The 23,613-nt window shown below is 43.5% G+C and overlaps 1 protein-coding gene across 7 annotated transcripts in view; it reads left to right on the top strand.

The window, feature by feature from the left end:
* esrrb (estrogen-related receptor beta) overlaps positions 1-18,387 on the top strand; it is a 44,614-nt gene extending 26,227 nt beyond the window's left edge. For all 7 annotated transcript variants that reach the window (XM_065966607.1, XM_065966605.1, XM_065966610.1 and 4 more), the window contains 4 exons: positions 2,538-2,648; positions 3,163-3,324; positions 11,872-12,141; positions 15,241-18,387. In XM_065966607.1, coding sequence (XP_065822679.1) covers positions 2,538-2,648; positions 3,163-3,324; positions 11,872-12,141; positions 15,241-15,485 — 788 coding nt within the window. In that variant the 3' untranslated portion in view covers positions 15,486-18,387. The remainder of the gene's footprint in view (positions 1-2,537; positions 2,649-3,162; positions 3,325-11,871; positions 12,142-15,240) is intronic.
* Positions 18,388-23,613: the final 5,226 nt, after the last annotated feature.

Here is a 23,613-nt window from a genome sequence, read left to right as displayed (position 1 = left end):
TGGCCCCAGCCCCCACCCTGAGGCCCTGTGCTAATCCGTGCACAAATGCCAGCCGCCTTGGCCAAAAGCCCTCTCCCACTGCACCCTGCTTTGAAGAGATGATACCCGAGGTCACACACTGCTTCCCTTGCTGCACTGTGTAGTGGGCCATAAAACAGTGAGATGTTCAACTCACTTCGCGCATTTCTAATACTCCTACTGTATGCGTTGGAGGGACCCTTTAAAGCTAGGAGTGACACATGAACCTCACAAAGATCAGTATAAAGTCCTGGATAGAATGCCCGACAGAATGAGTGAATGAACCCATCTAGCCGCTTTAAATCACTCTCTGTGCACTTCCTCTCTGCCTGTTTCTGGCCCTGTTGGACAGTAAAATGAGACAGGTTAGTGCCAAGCTTTAATTCCTGTCAGCATCTGTTAATTATGGCCAGGACTGTTCTAATTAAAAGAGGCATCCATCTACCTTCATCGCTGGCTTTACACCACCTCACACAGCCACATGACTCAAGCGGCAGAGAGGATCACAGAAAGCAGAGGCGCAGCCACCTGGCACAGTCCGAGCAGGGCCGGAAGAAACCGTAGAATAGGATGACATCACGTTTGACAATGAGAGGAATTTTCCATCCTGACAGAAGTAGTGGCAACATCTAAGCTGAATTGGAAACTTTCTTAGCACTTACACCCGAGCCGCACATGGAGGATGATTGAAGACATTTCTCCAGATGCCTTCACAGAAAAATAGTCTTTGTGTTACACATCAAATTGAAATTGTCATAGTGTGTGTATGTATGTAAAGCAGAGGTAGTTGCCATCAGATGATTCCCCGGTGCTTTCTGGGAAGGATGAGGCTCTGTTGGGAATTGAGGGTAATTAGGTTAGTGGGTTGTCAGTGTCAGGAAATTGAAAGACAATCCTAATCAGATTTGTGTTTCTTGGGAATCAAATAATTTATATTAGTAGAATTTTTTTTTTAATGCTTTAGATACATTATAATAGTTTGATACATGCGATATGAGTGTGAGCGATAAACGGCTTAACTATGCAAGAAGTAAAAATCAGGATATTTTGCATAAATCCACTTTTGAATTCCTCTTTGTTTAATGAAGGCCACCGCTTCTATCTTACATCATCTGATTTTGCTTCCCACCACTGTTCTCTGAGCGACCTCCAATTCACAGTGCATGGGACACATCCAAACTCATCCCCTCCAAGAGCACTCACTGATGGGCAAATTGTATTAGGCTCATTTGCAGTGGCCACACAATGCCCAGGTTCGACACCGTCCTCCCTGTTATAAAGTGATGAAATCATCAAGGAAGTGCTCTGGCGGCGGGTGTTTTGTTTGTCCAGAGGACGCGGGCGACTGACAAATTAACTCCTCCTTCACCGCAAGCATTTTATTGAGCCTTTTCTCATCCAGCCTTTGGTATTAAATTTGTTGGGTGGGGGTGGGGATAGGGGGTTACATTATGCATACAAGGTAAATTGAAGGGATTCTCCCTCTTGACAGGATTAAGATATCAGGGATATTTAGGCTCGGAGGTAACAGTGGGGATGGGTGATAGAAATGTTTGCATAGAATTGCATTAAATAACTAAATACCTGCCCGGTGGTATCAAATAAATAGAAAGAGAATAGATGAAATATTTTAACTATGTTGAAAATTAATAGAAAAGAAAAGACATCCAAATGGAAACATCCTTATCAAATAATGAGATAATAAATAACTTATGTTATGATGAGGCCGGCTTGACATTTACAGTATCAGTGTGCAACCTGGCCCTCTAGCTGTGGCTGCGGGTGATAAGGCCTCAGTGCTACTCCTGTGAAAGAGGGGTGAAATAAGGGTCTTTTATGGGAAAGCAATACCGAGTTATCTATCTCCAGTGTGACAGCGGAGGGTTTGTACTGCGTGTGTGGGACTGTGTCTTTGCTTGTATGCTGGTTAAGTTTCTTTTTCTGGACAGTTACGACCACACAACTTAGCTCACACAAACACACACACACACACACACACACACACACACACACACACACACACACACACACACACACACACACACACACACACACAGGCAAAGGTATGTAGCTGGCAGCTAATTAGTATGCAGTCTGCCTCACCCCAAAAGCTAAATAATTAGAGGGCCAGTCTGTGAGATCATTGACCCTGCGTTAAATATTCATATGTTTAGACCTGCTCTGGGCTCAGCTGTGTCACACTAGACCAGCCAGGCATGGACCACATATGGGAAGGCAGCCGTGTCTCTGACACATCCGCAGACACACAGACACACAGACACACACTAATGCCGTTTTGCAGTCCTTGTACAATGCTATCACACAAAATAAAAATCAGCAAACACTACTGCTTTATAGAGACATGTTTTGTTTTAGTCATACAGAAGGAGATTTTTTTGTGTTTCATTTACTTATTAGGCCATGTTAGTTTTGTGTATTTAATATCCCTATCCACCAAAAATTGTCTAGAAAATAACCCTCTCTTCAAATGATGTCTCTCTTGTTGTTTCTAAACCCAGGGGTTCGCCTGGACCGCGTGCGAGGGGGCAGACAGAAGTACAAGCGGAGGTTGGACGCAGAAAACAACCCGTACCTGGGCTTGACGCTCCCCCCTCCCACCAAAAAACCTCGTGAGTACTGCTCCATCACTTACTTATTGACTCCCTTTGCTGCTGCTTCTCCTCTGCCAGGACAGCACGCAGGTAAAACTGAGGGAACGTTCTAGGCCAGTCTCATGTTCCCCCTCGTTTCTCTCATGTTTGGACAGTTAGGAATACATAGGTCAGAAATGTAGGCCAAGTATCGTTCTCGTCGGAGCAGAATTATGGGAAATCTATAAGCAGATGACCGATATAAAACAGCAGAGTGCTCGAGGACACTTTCACACATGCGATTTTTCCCAGTCGCTTGCATTCTGTAGGGATGAGAGCTTTCAGTGCCTTTAATTCACTCATACAAATTCAACCCCCATCCATTAGTTTGCATAACCAGAGAGAAAGATGCCGGGAAAAAGAGATCCAAATTTCACAAATAGTTATCAGTGTGTGGCATCTTTGTGCCTCACACTGGGCTTTGCAGTGATATGATCCATGACTTCTGCTTTGGTCTGACTTCCTCCCTCTGTCCTTCCTCCTCTATCCTCAGTCACAAAGATAGTGTCACACCTGTTGGTGGCAGAGCCAGAGAAGATCTACGCCATGCCTGACCCAACCATGCCGGAGAGCGACATCAAGGCTCTGACCACGCTGTGCGACCTGGCTGACCGTGAACTGGTGGTCATCATCGGCTGGGCAAAACACATCCCAGGTATCAAACAAGTTATTTTTTTCGACTATTTTTTTTTTGTAATCGCCCTCTTTTAATTATTTGGAAGCACTTCTTCACATTTTTGTTTTTCTGTGTCCTTTTTCTATTCCACACTCTGTGCGAATAAACATGCAAGCTCACACATGAAGAGATAATTAATGACAGCAGCTCATAGAGCCTGAGGGTGTGTGGAGGATGGAGTGGCGCTGCAAAATGGACAAAAATCAATAGAGAGCATCTAAAACTCCAGCATTGGGTAGAGAGATGTAGAGCGCCAATGTGTGTTGTAATCAGCAGGGAGAATAAGAACAAAGTTGAGGGCCTGCCCAATTAAACAACACATCATATCACTCACACACACACACACACACACACACACACACACACAAACACATACAGTATGCACATATGAACACATAGAAACACACACACACACACACACACACACACACACACACACACACACACACACACATACACATTGAATTATTGATGGGCATAATCATGTTTCTTCCCTGCCCCATAGGCATTCTGATAGACGAGGTGTTAGGTTATAAGAGGCTGTTGAATTAAGGATACAGCACCTCACGTCAGCAGAGATTTTGCTTCCTTCAAGAGTTTTCCTCTGATTTTGACGGAGAACACATTGTTTAGCCGTTCTTTTTTTTTGCCGGCGAGGCAGATTCTCCTTGATCTTGAGCTTGACCCCCATAACTCTATAACATTACAGAGCTGTAGGGACAGAGGGGTAACAAACTAAATGAATGTGTCCCTCAGCGGCACCTCCCTAACCCCTTCTACTCATCAGCATAACTCGGGACAGGCACACAGCTGTCAGTGTGCGACATCACTGTAGCAGAGATGCACAAACACACTGTCTTACAAACACAATTCATAAGAGTGCTTGAATTATTTGGAGTCATATAAGTTATTTCAGATGATAAATCTCGATCCCAATTCCTAGCTTAAGTAGGTTCATTTATTTTCAGAAAGTGAAATGGAGTCTCGCTGACCTCCCTCGGGCAGGTGCATTTTGTACTGAAAAGGTATTAGAGTACTTCTCAGAAGGTGGGGTATTAATCAGGTACAGATCTGATAGTAAGGAGATTAGAGATGGATATGCTCCCAGCCCCTGGCCTCGGCCCGTCCCCCTTACGCGTCAAAACAGTTTGGATCACTCCCCACGAGCCCTGCATGGTCAGCAGAGTGAGAGTTTAGCAAGGAGCTTAGTCAGGACTGAATCACAGCTGACCCGGTACAGACTCTCATCATTGCGACCCAAAAATGACACCAGCGTCACAGCCAGACGACTACATCCCTGTCCAGGCTACTGAGTGTAGACTATGCAGGCATGAAGAGACTCTCTGAAGCTCTGAAGACACACACACAAACATGCTAAGATACATTACACAACGTGTAACACATCTAAGAAAAACAAGATAATAATATAAATTATCAAAGGCCATAAACAACAGCATGTGTAGCTAATTAAGCAGCCACACGTGTGAAATTGTTGTGACTTGGATTTTGATTTCTTTTTCCATGTCACTGTCCTAAAACTCAATTTAACACACATTAAGATTTTGAGTTTTATTATCCTTTAGTGCATCATCACTCTAATATTTTTTACACATTAATTGGATTAATTGCTAATCTGATTATACTCACACCTATTGTACAGTGAATGGATCCTTAATATTAATGGGATTTGCCCCACCGATGATGATAATGATCATTTAACCCAAAACCTGAGGCGCTAAGCCTGAGTGTCTCGTACAACTGTGAGCCAGTACCTGGAACTGAGAGTGCTGCACCTGCAAGATAGTGAAGTTTAAGTAGACTAATGTGATCTGTTTAAATACACACTTTTGCATTTGTTTTATTTTCAAACTTCTATAACGTAAATAATTAATTCACACACTAAAAAGACGTTTTGACAGGGTAAAGATTTACGCTTCAGCTCACTGCTTGGTCTTTGTATCCCTTTGGTGGTGTCTGTATTAGGACAGTCGGTGTCCTCTGGCCATGAAATGGCTGCATAATTGAGTTGTACATGGCTGAACCTGATCAGAGACGGTTCACTGGTTGAGCGAGACTCCATGCTCTAACACTCCATGCAACCATGGTACCCCAGGGCAGCCTTGCATGCTCGCTTTCTACAATATTTCTCCTTCCCTCTGCTCTGGGACAAGAAATAACAGGGAGGAGAAAACTGCTGATTGCATTCTGATAGATTTTTGCAGCCCTAGGCAATGGAATTAAAAGGATTAACAGTTCATTATGAAGTAGACCACATTGATTAGGCCATTGACAGATGGGCCAATAACTAAAGTCCAAATGTAACAATTTAAATGTCACAAAAATTGGCACTTACCTTCACTCAATTGATTTTTAATTTTGCCTATTCTCAGCTAACATTTGAAAACGCGTTTCAAAAGTGGCATAATGTGGAGGAGAGTGGCCCTATTGAGTTTTAATTGGAGGGCGATTGGAGGATATCAAAGTCCTATCAGTAGAATAGATGGTATCTCTCTCTCCCTGGGTCCAATGTCAACTTTGTAATCCCAGCTCTATTAAGCAGAACATGAAAGGTTGGTTTGCATAGATGAAGTGCTTTTTAGGTTTAACAGTTTTCTTTCTACAGTTGTAGATCAAAGAAGAACACGATTGATTCATCAGTTCAGGTGCACTTAGGTTAGCGTAGTCTAATGAGTGAGGTATTGAAGGCTGTTGTCACGTATTGGGAGCCTGTCCACAGGTTCAGACTGCAGCCCTGCCCTCGTTTTCAATCTGTCTTTGATTAATTGATAATCGCTGCAGAGCTTTTGGACACTCGTGTCAGCGCTCCAAATAGCACCATGAAGCTGTGTAACACGGCTGTTGCCTGAGGGGGGTGGGGTCATTAGGAGCAGTGTTAGGGGATGCTGACAGATGGCTTGTTGCTCCTAAGGTGCTAACAACCTTTGACACACATAGGAGTCCACTGTCCACCCCTCTGGCCCCCGTCCATTCCCATAAAGCTGCATTTCACTCTGTCCAAGAGGTTCATGGAGGAACTCAGTATACTGACAGTTTCAGTCCACTAGGCCTTGTTTACCACTCTGACATTGCTGCCTTATGACGAGCGTCAGGATACCAGCATGACCCCCGTGACCTCTTGATACTCCACATCCCTTCCACCTGCAATGGGAATGCCATGTGTTCATGTGCAAAATATTGCCGTGCATGCTGCTGTTACTGGAGGTGCTTGTTGAAGGCTAAAGGGCCAAGCAAACATTGACTCTCTGCTGCTGCCGCTGCTTTGCTCCTACAAAATAAAACATATTTTTGCTTTGGAATGTCACAACTAGAATGTGAGGTAACTAATCTTTAGAACTTCTGTTTCTGCCAAGTCTTTCATTTAATTTATTATTAATTAACATAAAATAATCCTCATCTATATTTGGTTTTTGAGTAACACCAGATGATTGTAATGAAATTACCTTGTTGGTATTGTTCTTTTCAATACCAGTGTTTTGGGAATATTCATCATCTGTGCTTTATTGGATTCTAGTTCATCAGCTCTGCGGTTGACAGACATGCGCCTGGCGTGTTAGTTGTTAGCATGGAGGCAACGATGTTAAAAAGAGATCGCGCCTCTTGTATGTTGTCGTGTTTGTGTCAGCTCAACCCTCCAACATAATCACCCACCCATCAGCCCACCCTCCTCCAGCCCCCCTCTGGGCCCCTGTTTTCTCTTTGCCATTAAATTGTGAAATCTACTTACTGTGTTGCCAGCCTGATCCCACTCAAGCTGCGTAATCTCCTTGTAATAGAGTGTGAATACTGCCCGGCAATAAATCAGCACCTCATCAGTGCACTTTATTAAATATAGACACCAACAGACAGCTCTTAGTATATTCAATTTACCCTCTGACGTAGGCTTCAGCACAGGAGATAAAGATAGATTGAGCAATCAGGTGGATGCTGAAGCCTGAACCCCGGCAGGAGAGCCAGAGGAAGGTGGAAAAGCTGGGGAGAGATTGAGATGGGGGCGTTTTTTGGAGACAGACAGGCAGTCAGGAGTATGCAGGGCCAGAAAAGGGACATCTGCCAGGCAGGGTGGGGGAGGGCTTTGTTTAGTTACAGGTACATCCAGCATCGCAATTATAAGCATGCATTGTTCACATTGTCACCAAGCTGATTCCTGGTAAAATCCTGGTTCTGAATCTAAGCATTCATGTCAAAATGTTTCATACGTTAAAATAAAATGCTCAGTATGAAAATGTAAATGCCAATGCCCCTTTAAAAGATCGTCAGCAGAGCGCCATCCTTCATTAAACAGTGGTGCTTGATGGCAGCAGAGATAAATTATGTGTAATTATGGCAATCATTAAAGCCTGATTCATCCTGGTCTTTGGGGCTAAACAGAGATATGTACCGTCAGTATCGGCTAGTGGGACCCTGGGGATTGCTAAAGACTTCCCTGTCAGGTCAGGAGGTCTTAGGGTACAGATTAAAACAAGGGGATTACTGTATTTAATGTTTTTCAACCTCATAACGTTCACAGGCTACTGGTCAAATCACCCATTCCCCAGCTACTTACCACGGGATAATGGACTGACTATCATGTCGAAAGAAGGCAGATATCCGACTCGCCTGAAAGTGAGCGCTGGAGCTGAAAAGAAAAAACAAGATTAATTTTCAATCATCAACCTCTTTTTCACCGGGTCAATTCAGATGGTATTGACATAAATGTGTTCGATATAAAAACAGTGTTTGTGTCATCAAATCAGCGTCCAGGGAGAGCTCACGGCAAACGGAGCTGTTTGTGTTGTACGTGCGACTCGACTTCAGGTCATATTATTCATGCCGTGCACAGCAATTTATTACCAAGCGGCTATTGATTAGGTCCTCCTGACGCTGTCATGTAAATTTTAGAAGAATCATGGTCGATTGCTAGACACACACACAGGCACACACCGAACACACACACACACATTGACACAAACAAATCAGTGCCCACTCAAACACACACACATGCACCATAATGAAGCAGCTAACAATGCCTTTCAGTCCTATATCAGTTATTCATCTTACACAGTAGTGTGTCACTCGTCACTCTGCTCGATCAGAGGAATCTATACAAATCAGAGGTGCATACATTTTCCTCTTGTCCTCTTTTTTTTTTTTTCTCAATAAAAAGCTTTGATATAAAATAAGCTTATGGCAGAACGATCATTCAGCACAGTCTGAGGTTAAAAAAAAAAAAAAAGACATGTTGAACCCCTGGGGTCCTGTTAGGGGCAGTTTTACTCCAACTGGAGCCCGGAGAGTACTTGACTTGGCTGAGGTGAGATTGCCGCTGGGCAGAAGTCTTCAGGGCCTGCTTGTCCTTCTGATAGCCAGCCGTGATAGATCAGCCTCTGTCCAGCCAGAATTACTCTTTCCTCTTTCTATCTCCCTCTTCCTTTTCCCTTAATGTTTTGAAGCCTTTTTTTTCGGTCTCTTTCTCTCTTCCTTATCTCCCTCCTCTCTGGCCCATATCTTCTCCTCTATTTTATCCTCCATTTCTCTCCCTCGCCAGCCATTTTTTTTTGTCTCCCTCTCCCTCTGCCTCTGTCTGCTCTGTTGTCTGATTGAGGGTGAGTTACGAGGGGGCTGCAGCTGGAGGGGGCCACCGTGCCTCGTAATTACATCTCTTTTTATTACCCGCGCTAATGGCCCTCGGGGAGAGGGAAACAATAATAAATTAATAGAATATGAACTCCAGCTCAACAGAAAGCTCTAACATTTCATTTTGGACCGTCCTGAGCTCTGGCAGATGAAACGGTGCTCTGATTAATCTCTGCGAGGGGTTTGAAGCAGCCGTCTGTGGGTTTGGGCTGCCCCCTCCTGCACACAGCCGAGGGCTTTTGGGGAGATAAAGAAAGAGATGATGGTTTCGGCTTCTGTTGATGGTCTTTAGTGGTCTTCTTTTCACCCTTTGAGCCATGAATGATGATGTGCTGATGCTGTTGGTGGATACATGTACTAAACTGTTGTTGTATGTTCATTCTTGTTTCTTTGTCTCGACTGAACAGAAGCATTTACTACATGTAGTATTTTCAAAGTTGAAATTAAGGCTTGCAATCACTATATGAGCATGATGATTAAGTCAACGTGAACAAAGACAAACTCTGCATTGTTATTATCTCTGTATACAAAGACTTTCTGCCAGAAATCTACCAGAGCACTCAGCAGCGGAGTGGAAAAGGCCCTTCAAACATGTAGACAGGCCTCTCTGATTTGGTCAATATTGTGTCATGTTTGGTCAAACCCCGCCAAGGCAGTGGGCTGGAAATGAAGATGTAAATATTGATATTTCATTAGAGGAAATCACCCACTCCGACGGCACTTAACCGGGCCACCTTCAGAGTGAGGCGGCCGGAGCGCTGTGTGACCTGCGGAGTCGGGAAGTCACTTCATTACTCGATTAAATTGAGTGGAAAAAGGCGAGGCAACGACACGAGATCCCATTTGGAGCGATAATTTAGGCCCTGAAGAGAGGGGATGGAGCCGGGGAAAAACACCACCTCTCCATCTCACAACACTGGATTAAATTCAAGGACTTTTAGCGTCAAAGGTAATTGTAGGCTGCTAGGCTGCATGTGTGCATATGGTTGAGAGGTGTCTGCCGTAAGAGAACAACTCTAAAGCCTCTCCAGCAAGCCCTGAACAAGGCCTTCACACAGGCTGTCACATTGGGAGCAGCACTTTAGTTCCGCTTCAGTCCTCCTTGGCATTAAAAGGCTAGACAAAGCCTCGCCTGTGATTGTGATGCCAACCTGATGCGGCAATCAAGACTGCGTCCATGCTTGCATGACAATTTCCCTCCGGCCAGTCCACATTCTGTCCAACTTAATGGCCACGTATGCAGACAAGGAAATAGCACAACAGGAGATTTTTGCAAGCAGTCTAGATGTGTGTAATGGTACAGGCCTTCACAAAATATGGCTTATTGCCTCGCTGATAATAGCCGAGTGTTTTGAGTGCTTTCGGCAGTTTGCTTTGTTGGGTCTAATTTGGGCTCTTCAGACCTCTGACCGGTCCAGTGAGGCAGCAGCACCTTTCTGTTAGCACTCTATTCTACTGACTATTGATTCCCCTTCAAAATGTGAAGGCCCTCACATTCTGATCCCAATCTGTTAATTAATGTATCCTCCAGCTCTTCCCCTGCAGTGGTCATCACCACGATAAGGGAAATTGAACACTCAGGTGTTCCTCTCTCTGGCTCTTCTTTTCACTCTGCCTGTCTCTCTCTGTCCTGTTTCTTTTCCACTTCCTCTCACGCTCTCTCATCAATGCTCTCGTTCTTCTAAACCTGCACATTTCTTTGTTTGTGTGTGTGGACATCATGCTGGTGGGAGATCATTTATATTTAAGAGAAAATGTGCGGAAAAGATGCAATGGGCGTCCTGGTCAATACAGTGATTTGTCGCTTTTTAATCACACCACAGTTGGACAGCAAACCTGTAAACGCCATCATATTAATCAAGGGCGGAGCTGAAGAGCCTAATATGCAGTCAGAAAAGGCTGCCTGCAGGCGCTGTTCAGAAGGGGGGAGGTCAGCGATGAAGTTAAAAGAGCGAGGGGGGTTCATGCAGTTTATTGACAGCTGAAGGGTTGTACGTAAGGACAGGATAAGATCAGTATCTATCTGGTATCTTTTCCTCACTCTTTTTTCCTCGTTTTTGTTTTGTTTAAAATTCTCATAGCTCATTTTTTTGGGATATTATTCTTCAACATTCTATTCTGAGGATGTGAAGAGGTGTTGAAGGGAAATCGACAGAAGTCTGATGTGCCCAAGCTCATCCCTTCCAGCTCCTCTAGCTGCTGCTGGCCCGGCGGCCCCCGGGTTTAAGCAGGTCTTCAGGCCGGGGTTGTGCCATGTGACCCCGGTGCTCCGTGTGTGTTCTTCTATGCGGATTTATGTGCATACATAGAGGTGTCATGATCCTTCACATGTGTGTCTGTTTTTGTTTTCTTGGTAGACACACGTTTGTGCATGTTGCTATGTGTGTGTTTCTTCATCACATTCCCTTGCTACACAGTGCATGTCATGTCCTCCACCCCTCCAATGAGAATGTGTCTCGGTGCTAATCCCCCCTCACACCAATAGAAGTGTGACAGGATACAAGGGGGTAACCACATGGCTTTGTGTATCCCGGACCTTTGCACCGATTTACTGTCCTCACTTACAGTAAAGCCCACTCAAGTGCTCTGACAAGGCTTCAAAGAGGACCTTCCCCTGTGCATTTAAAATTAAACAGCACTCGTTAACATGTGCCTCAATGTGTCAAACAGGCTACCGGGGCTCGACAAGTCATGTTTTGTTTACTGATGAACCCACAGTGCTGATTTTCTTCTACTTTAAAATACTTTATTTTACTTTTGGATAAAAGAAGTCTAATTCCTGGAAGAAGCACATTAAGTTTTTTTTATGTGAGCAAAATTTCTGATACACACAGACAGACTGCGTTTTATTATTCTGCTGTCCTCACACAGTTTTCCTCTGTGTCCTTGCAGGTTTCTCCTCTCTCTCTCTGGGCGATCAGATGAGTTTGCTGCAGAGTGCATGGATGGAGATCCTCATCCTCAGCATCGTGTTCCGCTCACTGCCGTATGAGGATGAGCTGGTGTACGCCGAGGACTACATCATGGACGAGGAGCACTCGCGGCTGACTGGCCTGCTCGACCTCTACGTCTCCATCCTGCAGCTGGTCCGCAAGTGCAAGAAGCTCAAAGTGGAGAAGGAGGAGTTTGTCACCCTCAAGGCCATTGCGCTCTCCAACTCAGGTGGGTTACTCTTCAGCACATGGACAGAGCACAAAGAACACTTAAGTTGTGAGGATTTGTCATTTGTAATGCAAATTAATTTTGTGTCAATTTTAATGAAAATTCCACTATGTTTTAAATTTGCTTTAAATATTTCCCGTGATATGCTGTAAAATACTTTATTTCATGTAAACTAAGTAGTTAAAACAGCCCAGTATTTAATGATGATATTATCATTGCTTATATCAGAACAGAATATATGCTTCAGTGCTTGTGTTTAAATTCAGATAGAAGTCTTATGAATAACTTTGTATGAAGATATTTTCTTTAACAATATTCATAATCACATTTATAATTAAGTTACTTACAGATGAACAAAGCCTTAGTGTCATACTTAAACACATTTTAGTTTCACTTCACAATCTGATTTTATTTTTAAACATAGCACATTGTCCTGCTTTAGTTTTTCTAATAGTGTTTGACAAATACATTATTAAATTAAGTGACTTATAATAATAAAAACAGCAAAAAAAAATGTGATTATTTTCACAATAAATACAGACAAATAATCAGTTGAACAGTTTTTCTCTGCTAAATTATACAATCCATATATTCTCTATATGTGAGAAATACAGTCAAGTTTTCCTTTTATTCATAAGACTTGACATTGTAAAGTGAGAGGTGTTTCTCTCTCTCTCTCTAAATATTTCACTGTCTCCTGACTGTCCCTCTGAGTAAAGCACCCTGGACAGCATAACATCCAGAAACAGTGAGATAATGTCTGACACACTTTCTGAAATGACATTTTTTTAGTTTTTCAGGAGTTTTTCAGTGTAACCTTTAGTTTGGAGCGTGGGATGGAGAGATGGAGAGAAGATAAGGGCAGTGTGTGAGCGGGGAAAAGAGAGATGTAGGAGTGAGCTTTTTTAATTGAACACCTTCCACGTTGTGGTATTTCTCCTGGCCTCCCTCTCCCGCCTCTCTCTCTTTCTCTATCTCCATAACAGTAGCTGCAGGGCACAGCAGCCACGGGAGATAAATTTAGCATTTCATTAGGAGCACAGGGGCTGTCAATAAAATGTGTTAAGTCGAATGGAATGAGTATCAGGGAGTGATAGGCCTCGTTTGTTCCGATGCCGAGACGGCACGCTGCTATCGACAGGCTCCTTTTGAGGAGGCAGGACCTGTCCCGCTCTGATCAATGCACGCCCCGGTCACTGGGCCGCTTTCCCTTGTTTTGTCCCCGGCTGAAAAATGAAAATGCTGATGTAGGACCTTTGCTTTCAGACAACAGGGCTTTGGGAGGGGAGGAGGGAGAGAGGAGAGTTGGGGGTCGAGGAGGAGGAGGAGGAGGAGGAGGAGCAGGAGGAGGGTGTCCAGAATGTTAGAACAAGGTCTCAGGGAGATCGCTCTCCCGGGAGCCTCTCTGTCTGACAGCTGGGAAAATTCATAGCCATTGATTTTGTAATTAGCAGTTTATCAATCGGATCGACGTGGGCTCACTGATGGATTGCGAGGAAATTGTTTCTTCAAAGTTGTTTTTTTAGTCCCCTCCCTCCCAGGAATACAAGCTGCATGCTCACTGTCTCCTTCCGTCCTTTCCTTGCTCATCTGTTGATCTTTCTCCTTCTGCTTTTTACTTTTTATTATTTTTTTCTCCTCAATTTTAAATCGTTTAGTCCTAATTGTCTCAAATTAATTTGCGTTTGCCAGGATGGAAGTAGATCAAAATGGTTTGATTAGTTCAAATGCTGCTTGTTAGGTTGTGAATCCAGCCTCTGTGAAAAGAACAAGAGATAATTAAGTCACACTACATCCTCTTATGAGATTTTTTTTTTCTTTTTTGCCTTTTGTTCTTCCATCCTCCCCCCCTCTCACCCCCTCCCTCTCACATTCACTTTACAAAACGACCTACTTCATTTTACCACTGTGGATTTGAAAACCGTCAGGGTGAGAAATGTCTCAAGGTCTTGGGAATACAGTTGTTCCAGTCAATGAATTTGGGGCGAAGTCTGAAATCTGTTTTGCCTTTTATTGTCCCGTGTGGTAAAATATGCACCGCCAAGGTGAGACGAGTCAGGCAGCCAATGACATGCCGCCTCCGGAGTGCCAGACGACGGTTAACCAGTGAGAGAAAGTACAACCCCGGGGCTGTCCCTGAGAAAGGCTGGGAGGTAGAAACAGGAGGCAGAGGAAGGCGAGAATGAGAGAGGAGAGCTGTAACATGTTGTACAGTAGGATCAGTGAAAAACGATGGCAGTGTTGCAAAACGTTATAGGAGAAAGAACACCGGAGAGACGCCAGACTGAAACTGTAGACTGCTCCAAAAGCAGCCAGGAAGGGGGAGAGGTTTGGGCTGACTGAAGCTGAGAGAGGCTCAGTTTCTTAGTTCACAGTACAATAAAGAAAGAAAGCCCTTTTGCCATTTGTGAGGATAGAAAAACAATACAAAAGTTTTATTGGGGAATTTGACAGCTTTTAGATGCTAGATTTTGATGACTGGTTTTTATGTTGTGTTTAAGAAGCTCCAATGGTCAGAAAGCCATTTAAGGAAGAAAGACATTTAATTCAAAAGATGTGTTGTATTCCTCTCAGGCCTCTTTATAGCGTCCAATTCTCTAATGGAACCCCCCCCCCCCCCCCCCCCCCCAACCCCCCCCACCCCTTCTTTTTTTTGAAAACAATCTGTCCTTTGGAACAGTGAGGTGTTTAATGTGTGCTCACTCAGGCTAGATTGGGTGCTATTCATTCCATTGTTACTGGAGGAGAGCATTGATTTTCAGTCTTGCTGGTCAAGGGCCATATGAATATCCCGCCTGTCCCCCCCCCCCCCCCCCCCCCACTAAAATAAATATATAAATATAATAAAGCAGCTGTTGTTCTTTTCTTTTATGATCTATTCTCTATCTTGTCAGGGTGTGAGTTATACTGATAATGTTCTCCCTACCTTCCTGCTTCTGACAGAGCCATAAAGATCAGTCATGAGATTTAATTTTGCTTTAGAAAAATCCATTTCACATCGTGTTGTAAACTACAGTTATTTCAAGTTACTTCTCTTTTATTTTTATATTTGAAAATCCATCACTCTTCATGCTCCTGTCTCTGCTCTCGTCCCGTCAGACTCCATGCACATAGAGGACATGGAGGCAGTCCAGAAGCTCCAGGACGCTCTGCACGAGGCCCTGCAGGACTATGAGAGCAGTCAGCACCAGGAGGATCCAAGGCGGGCGGGCAAGCTGCTCATGACGCTGCCTCTGCTGCGGCAGACAGCCACCAAGGCCGTGCAGCACTTTTACAGCATCAAGGTGCAGGGAAAGGTGCCCATGCACAAACTCTTCCTGGAGATGCTTGAGGCCAAGGTCTGATGGGGTCACCATGACTTCAGAAAGTGACTTGAACCAAGCCAGGAGACGGAGACCCCCACCCCACCCCCCCAACTGACTGAGGCTGGACAGAGACCGACCTCTCTTCTCCTCCTGGAACCCAGGACACTGAATAAAAAAAGAAGAAATGCAAAACTTGGTTATTAATATAAATATAAAAATGATGCAGATTAATTTAAAATATATAAGAAATACTATGTACAGTAATCATTTTTTTTGTTTTTTGTTTACTGTCAGTGGTCATGCTGTATATGAAGAAGGACCCGCTGCCCCTCAGCATCTTCAGAACAAGTAGTTGCCAGATCTAGATAAAAGAAAACGTTTTTTCTTTGTAAGTTGTTCTGAAGACAGTCGAGGTGTTGACATCCATAAACAGACTCACACGTCTCAGCTGTGTTTTTGCCTGGACTTGACCAGGACATGTATATATTTATTAATGGAAGACTGAGTGTACAGTTCAAAGTCTGGTGACCTTGGTGGCCATTTTCTCTTGTTCCTCCTGTAAAAAAAAAAAAACAATTACTAAATGTGAACTCTTATCAGTTTAAATGTTCTTGGATATACCTCTCAGAGCAGTAAGCCGTGTGATCTTTATGGATCTGTCTCAGACTGGAAGATTTGCTGGTCCCATGTTTAACCAAACTAGCATAGGCAGGTACAGTTAGTCGTCTTATTCTGTAGTAACTCAGCAATAAAAGGGAGCTGTGGGGAAAACAGGCTGAACCTCCTATATGTCACATGCTGTTCAATGCTACTGTTGTTGTAAGGCCATGCCTGTGAGTCCCAGCAGTTTAACACACCACTGCACTGCTGTCACACACTCCTCCTCTCCCTGTGTTAGTGCTGTTCATGCAACCCATTGAACCCCAAATTTGGTCATTGTTTAAGCCCGTGTAAAATCGCCCCTTGGCATGCAAATAGATGACCTGATTCACGCTAGGTGAAAGATGATCAGCAGGTTTGGCGTTGGCAGTATCAAAGGATTTATGCCGTGTGGCATACGTCCAGGAGATTCCATGTTCAAACAATCAGAGGCCCATATGTCAACCGCTCTATTTTGGGCCCCTTTAAGCCCGTAGCAGAGTCATCCCACACACAGGGAGAAAGGTGCCCAGCATCTGCTCTCACCATTTTAGACAGCTCCCTTCTTTTAATAGCTATGCCCGTGTTTATAGAGCTTCAACCAAACGGAGGTAAACGGCAGGTGCAGAGCGGGAGTGGTGGCACTCCATACTGGGTTTATTTTTAACCCAGCGGGAGGTTGTTGTCTGCGAGGCCTTCCTCCCTCTAGGAGTAGAGGAGACACGTGGATCACTTCTTCTTGACCTCATGTTGACACAGCGGCCGGTGCAGAGCAGAGTAACACCCTCTCCTCCACACCGGCCAGGAGGAGGGCGGGCATCTGTGAGGAGAGCTCGGGATGCCCGAGCATGCACATGTGAATAGCTATGCAAGAAATAAAGTGTCAGCAGCAACACAACAGTGTGTCAGTACAAGGTGTGATCTCTGTTGGGAGGCACAGATCTCCTCTCTGTGTTTAGCTCCATGTCCACTGCGTTGGGTGTGAGTAATACTGTATTTTGCTCCACTCGTCTTCATGTTGGTGGGGGGGATGGGGGGGGGGGTGCCTATACTACTGAAGGATTTTATGTGATGTGATAAATTGTGGTGCTGTCACAACATTATGATACTGTGATCAAAGGAATCCCTGACATTGCAGTAGGGTTTAGTTGCCGACATGCTTGCGATATCAATGGCTAGCACTGATCCTGCAGCCTGATTGGCCACGTGACAGAGGCTGCCTAGACCCACTCCAGCACCCAATTATCCCAACTTAAACTAGCTGCTGTTCAATTTACAAGCTCAACTGTAGAGGATGAAGATATAACTAAAGTTATTTCACTGTTGTGCATTACAACAGGGACCAATTCTGACTGAAACCATGCTAAAAGCATGCTTTTACTTAGATTTGGGAGAATTTGTGGGCTATTAAATGACATATTCTAAATCCCTTTAAACCAGAAACATGTATTCTGTAAATCAGAGGGAATATATTTGATTTGCTACTCTGATAAAATAATAATTTTGTGCTTGTTTCAATTAAAGTGCAGAAATAATGAAAACTTTTGCAGAAAATCTTTACAATTAGATTTTTTTAGTGGCCCACCTTGAGCATAAGTATCATAAATAGCTGGAGTCCTCTAACCTGCCTTTTTTTCTTTTTAACTTGCAATATGGCACTTTGTTAAGTAAAAGAGGACATGTCTTACATTACAAGCTGTGTTTTGAAGTGTGTAAATATATAGGTGTCGATACAGTAGGTTGCCCAAATACCATTGAAAATTAAGTATGCAGCGCCCTGCTGACTACTACCTCATTATCATATTGTCAATATTTCTCTTACTCAACAATCTTTATCATCCTCACATGTGTATGTGACATACCTGAGCCATCCATGTTTTTATCCAACCCACTGTTCCTCCCTCAGTGCTCCTGCCAAAACATTTGTAATTGTTGTTATTGATCTGTTCCCATTCATTATTCATTGATCTGTTTGTTAAGGTAAAGCATGCCTCGTGTCGATCACATGACTTGGCCATCAGTGGGTGTGACCCCCCCTTTTTGGTTACGAAGCGGGTACGTGTTTTTATGAACATCAGTGTGTCAGAATTGGTCCCTTGATGATAAATTGCAGACAGGGGCAGGTAACTGATTTCCTGCGTCTGTGCTCTGACTATTTATGGTGTGAAATATATCATTTGGCAATGGTGTACATTGATATCTCTGATTGTTAATTCACCAATATCTGTGTAACTTTTACGTTTTGATTTTCAAAAGGTAAAGGTAAAGGATCAATGAATTAAATACTCCCTGAACTCTGTGATTCTTTTTGTTAGTCTGTTGTAAAGAAAACTTCAAACTGTTATTGAAATGGCTATGTGAGGCAAACGGTTATGTGAGGATGCCAAAGTCAGCATGCCAACGCAATGACAATGCTGAGCCTTAAACTCATCGGTTACACAGGTACAACGTTCACTATCCTTGGCAAGAGTGTCAGCATGCTAATATTTACTGAGCATAAGGATAAAGGGTGTCATATTTTGGGGCCATTTTTCTTGACTCAAGCCAACACTCGTTGAACTTTTTATTTCGCGGATATTGAGTCAAAAAGGTACAGCTTGGAAGTCACCAGAGTGTTTACACATTCATCTTAAGAAAAAGAATATTATGGAATATATTATAATATGGAAACTTTGCATCCATACAATGATTAGTTAACTCAAATGAGCAGATGAACAGTGAAACTAGACTGAGAACGTCACTATGCATTCGATTAAAATACAAAACGTTGCACTCATTTATCAAATAGTTCCAATCATACAGTATTACAGCTCTCAGAGTCATCAGACTGCTGTGATGCGCAACCATAGACACTAAGTATTAATGGACGAAGCCTGAGTGACATCGCCTATCTGTTACTGCAGGGACTTTTGGAAGTCCATCAGTGACAGTCGCCACACTGGAAATGCTGACACCCTAATTTTCAGTCAACCTAACAACAGGCTAAGAGCTGGAACTGAGGCGGGCTTTAAGCCTCTTGACAAACCGTAACATCATGCTCATCAATCAGCGCAGACACACTCCTAACTATGCATAACTCGTATCCTTCAACAAAGTCAACAAATATTCATCCTCCGTACAGTGTCCGCCCATGAAGACAATAACTTATCAGACCAAAATTGTTTTTTATACCAGGTGGTCATCATGTTCACTTCTTTCATTTCTTTTATCACTTCCGGGTCAAGCGGACACTCGAGGAACTGCATTTTTCTTTTGCACTTCCACATTGGATTCATTTTTTTGAACACTAGAGGTTTCCGCTTTACGCGCAACATACACATTTGTCCGTCTTACATCAGGGTATCTTGAATGAACATTTGGTGTATCTGACCTCTGAACAACATACAAATTACAATCGTGTGAAAAGATTCAAAACAGGACCAACGCGAAAGGAAGATAGGAGTTTCCTCCTCCAAAACGGGGCTGTCTGCCTGAAGCTAACGATTCCGAGTTGCGTTGATTTGCAAAACCTGAGGAAGTCAAAGAAACTTATAGATGAAGCTCTGCTGCAGGTATCACAACCCCTCCCCTTCACTTTCTCTCACTCTTGTAACCTTTTCCTATGATTAGCAATAGGTTGTCAATTCAGCTATTGAAATCAATTTCCATCTTCAAGATTTCATCTGGAAACAGGTCTTTATTTACAACCTGCTAGATATCTATTCTATATCTATAGCATCTGTAACACAGGCATAGACGCTTAAAACAGTCCAATAAGTTACACTTACTTTAAAGACTAAACAACGATGTAGTCACACAACCTGCTCAAGCTGGTGAAGAGAGGAGGAGTTCAGCTAAAGGACAGAACAAAGATCAAATTGGAGATCCCAGCTGACCGCAGATGCTTTTGCATTGAGCGAAGCGAGCCAGACAGAGATTCACACAGGCCACCCAGCCATCAGCCACAGCCTGTGCACGGCCAGGCGCTGTTGAAAATGGATCCGTCACAGGAAACAGGCAGACAGACACACTAACCCTGATGGAGGTTGGGGGGGAAGCGAGGGGGCTGCAGCTCCATTATTTCAGGAAGCTGATATTCCAGGGAGTTAAAGTATTCCCTTCTCTATATAATTATAAGAGCCAATTTCCCTTTTTGAAATAATGTCTTGCTAGCCAATTAATTGTAATAATCTTCTTGGTGGAAACAATGGCAACACAAGACAACTTGAGGATCAAAAGAGAAAGAAGATTTTGAGGCACAGTCGAATAAAATATAGAGCACTGCTGCTGGTTGTTGTTGTATTTTTTAAAAGCAACGTGCCGATCGTTTCGCATGCAAATCATCCGGCTGGACCGGATATTGCCATCAATAAGTTTCCCACAGATACAGTAGCGAGGCAATCATTTCCCTCCATTGACAGGTCAAAACACCTTTCATTAGAGTTACGAGGCGTCTCATCAAGATGCGGCCGCGCTCACAGCTGTACGACTGCTGTGTATTGCTTAAGTGTGTTTCATTATTCCCAAAGCAGCGTTGATGATGGCAAGGGAAAGGATTACACGTCAGGGTGAGTGATTGGGTTTGAACAGAGCTGCTGCATACACTTTGTATCAACCCAGGGCTCAAATTACACTTAGGTTGAAAACGGAGCACGCAAATGCCCAGGAGAGCTTGTGGCACAGAAATGAAGAGTGGGCCACCATCTCTCTCTCTCTCTCTCCCTCTCTCTCTCTCTCTGTTACACACACACACACACACATATTTTTCATCTCTTTCCTTTTGTCAAATTCTCTCTTGACCCCCCCTCCTCCGTGGTTTCTCCTACTTGTTTTTGAGGCTCTACCATCCTTTATAGGCATTCTTATTGTTCCTCTGATTCTGTTATGTGTATTTATTGCTCCATTTGTGAAATTGGAGGCACCGGTCGACAAGCCTATTACTATTCAATAACAGGAGCAGGGCATTTTCACAACCGTTGGCTATCAATGTCCCAGACAGAAACGTTACGTCACATCAATTCCAAACAGCAGTCGGATTGTTAGATTGTTGTTGTGGCTTATATTGGAGGAGGTATTTTAGCCATTTCTTCTGCAGCTAACAGCACATCTGATCTTCAATAAAAAAAATTTTAAAAAAAAGGACATGGAATCGGCCTAGGAGTGGATCTATTTCCTCATGGATCCTGGTTACTGCTGTCCTCTTCCTACTTGTCCCACTAGCAGTATATGAGCCATGCATCCCCACACCTCTGACCCTGCCCCAGACCCTCTTTGGCTGATCAATAGACTGTCAAAGTGCCTCGCAGGCACACGGGCCGGGCCATCTGAGATTTCGCCCTCTCATGGTCCATCTTCACTGTTTTAAGTGCATTTATCAGGTTACACAGCGGCTCTCCTTGCTCTCCTTAATGCAAGGCTGAGAGTAGCTGCCCTAAAAAAACCTGAATGGCCATGAGTGGCCCCTGTCAGATTACTCTGGTTACATCTTTTATCATGTCATCATACAGGGGAGCGGAGAAATCTACTGCAGAAATAGACATTAAATATTTATTTCCTGATTCCAATCAATTTCTTTTATTTTACTAACAAAGCACCATAAAGCAATCAGAAGTGATTACAAGCAGAAGGGAACGAGTACAACTTTCCACCAGCCCTGACCGGATGGGTAGAGTTAGTGGGATAGACTAAGAGGTGGACAAAGAGAGATGCAAAAAGACAAATAAAAAGAGAGAGAGACAGACGTACACACCACAACAAAAATAACATAATTTAATAACTATAACAAGATAATCTGATATCAATCTGCGTCTGGTACAAGACTAAAATCTGCAACACATAAAGTAACGTTCAAGTCTTAAGTCCACAAGTAGCATCAGTATTTTTTGTGGCTAAACTCTATTCCTGGTCCTTGAGAGAGAGCTACATGAACAGGCTTCACTAGTTCAGCTGATAAAACAAAATAAGGTGACCCCCACAAAATCCCCTGAGAACGAGTCTCAAAAGGAAGCAAAAAGAAGCGCACCACCCGGGCACAGCCACACAGGAAGCCTGACCCTCCCTCACTGCAGAGAAAATACAGCTTTTAACTCCAAATCACTGCACTTATGTTCTTTCATACTTCAACACTGTAGGAACACAAACGCTGTGAGAGAGCAAGCAGGTAATAAAAAGAACACACACACACACACACACACACAAACACTGTAGATAACTGCATATGAAGGGTTTGGTTCCTTCGTTTGAGATTTATTTGCCCAACTGTATCTTTATCAGTGCTGCTTACTGATATGAGGACTGTGTGTGTGTGTGTGTGTGTGTGTGTGTGTGTGTGGGGGGGGGGGGTTCAAACTATCTGCTGAATGTATCTCCTTTCAGCAGAGGAAAATACTGTGCTGGGATGTGTGTGTGTGTGTGTGTGTGTGTGTGTGTGTGTGTGTGTGTGTGTGTGTGTGGTGGGGGGTTTCTACTGTTTTATTGCCTCTGCCATGTTTTCACACGTTCTTATGGGCTTTTCCAATTTAACCACTGGTTTGGAAATAATGAAGGGGGATAAGGAAGGTAGATAAGCATGGATACGTCCATCAAATGGAGAAGAACTCACCGTGTGTGCTCACTTCACAGACGTTTAACACAATCAGAATGACATTACTGCAGGTGATGCCTGTGTTTGAGATGATATTAAGACATTTGATTCATCTGAATGTGCAGTGTGATAGTTCATAAATGGGTCTTGTTTTATTTATTTTTTTAAGGTTAAACTTGTATAAGAAGTGCCTACATTTTCATGACGCTACCTATATTTTATTTCACTAAAAATATTATACATGTAAGTTCTTAAGTATGCTGCCTTCAAAATAAGGGCGCAAGGCTTACACAAAATGTTTCCATGTGTCATTTGCAGACTTTCTGCAGTACAGCTCAGGATTTCCCAGGGTCCACAGGAGCAGGGAGGGAAATGGTCAGGCTTAACTCCGGTGGGAGGCCGTGGATGAGCCTGACCTTTTCCTCATGTCAAGCAAAGGTTAGAAATCTCCACTGGCCTTAAAGCAAATGCACTTGTTTGCCATAATGGAGGAGGCCCCTGCCTTCTTTCAGCTAGAGACCAGGTCTGGTCTCGGGGGAGTTCCCTCTGATGGAATTCTCTCTGCACACACACACACACACACACACACACACACACACACACACACACACACACACACACACACACACACACACAGTATATATTGAGTACTGTCTCCATTGCTGCCTGCTTTGCTGTATAATAAAGTTTAAGGAAATGTCAAGCTCTCTTCTATCAAACAGACAAAACTATTTTAAACATGTTTTGCATGTTGTATTTTCTGGTGATAAAACGACCACGTCACATTTTTATTATTATAATAATCCCTTGTCTTTTACATTCTGAGTTTGGAGTCAAACAGTCAACAGCATGATGAGACCGCACACAATGTGAGAAACTTAACTACGAGGAACTCAGCCGTCTCTTATCCCCTTCTACCAGATACACTGTAGAAATCTCATAAATATCCTTGAGACCCTCCTTCTG

The sequence above is a fragment of the Labrus bergylta genome, chromosome 18, assembly GCF_963930695.1.
Source record: "Labrus bergylta chromosome 18, fLabBer1.1, whole genome shotgun sequence".
Lineage (NCBI taxonomy): Eukaryota > Metazoa > Chordata > Actinopteri > Labriformes > Labridae > Labrus > Labrus bergylta.
Note: the sequence above shows the minus strand (reverse complement) of the source record. Positions and strands in the feature narration are given on the sequence as shown.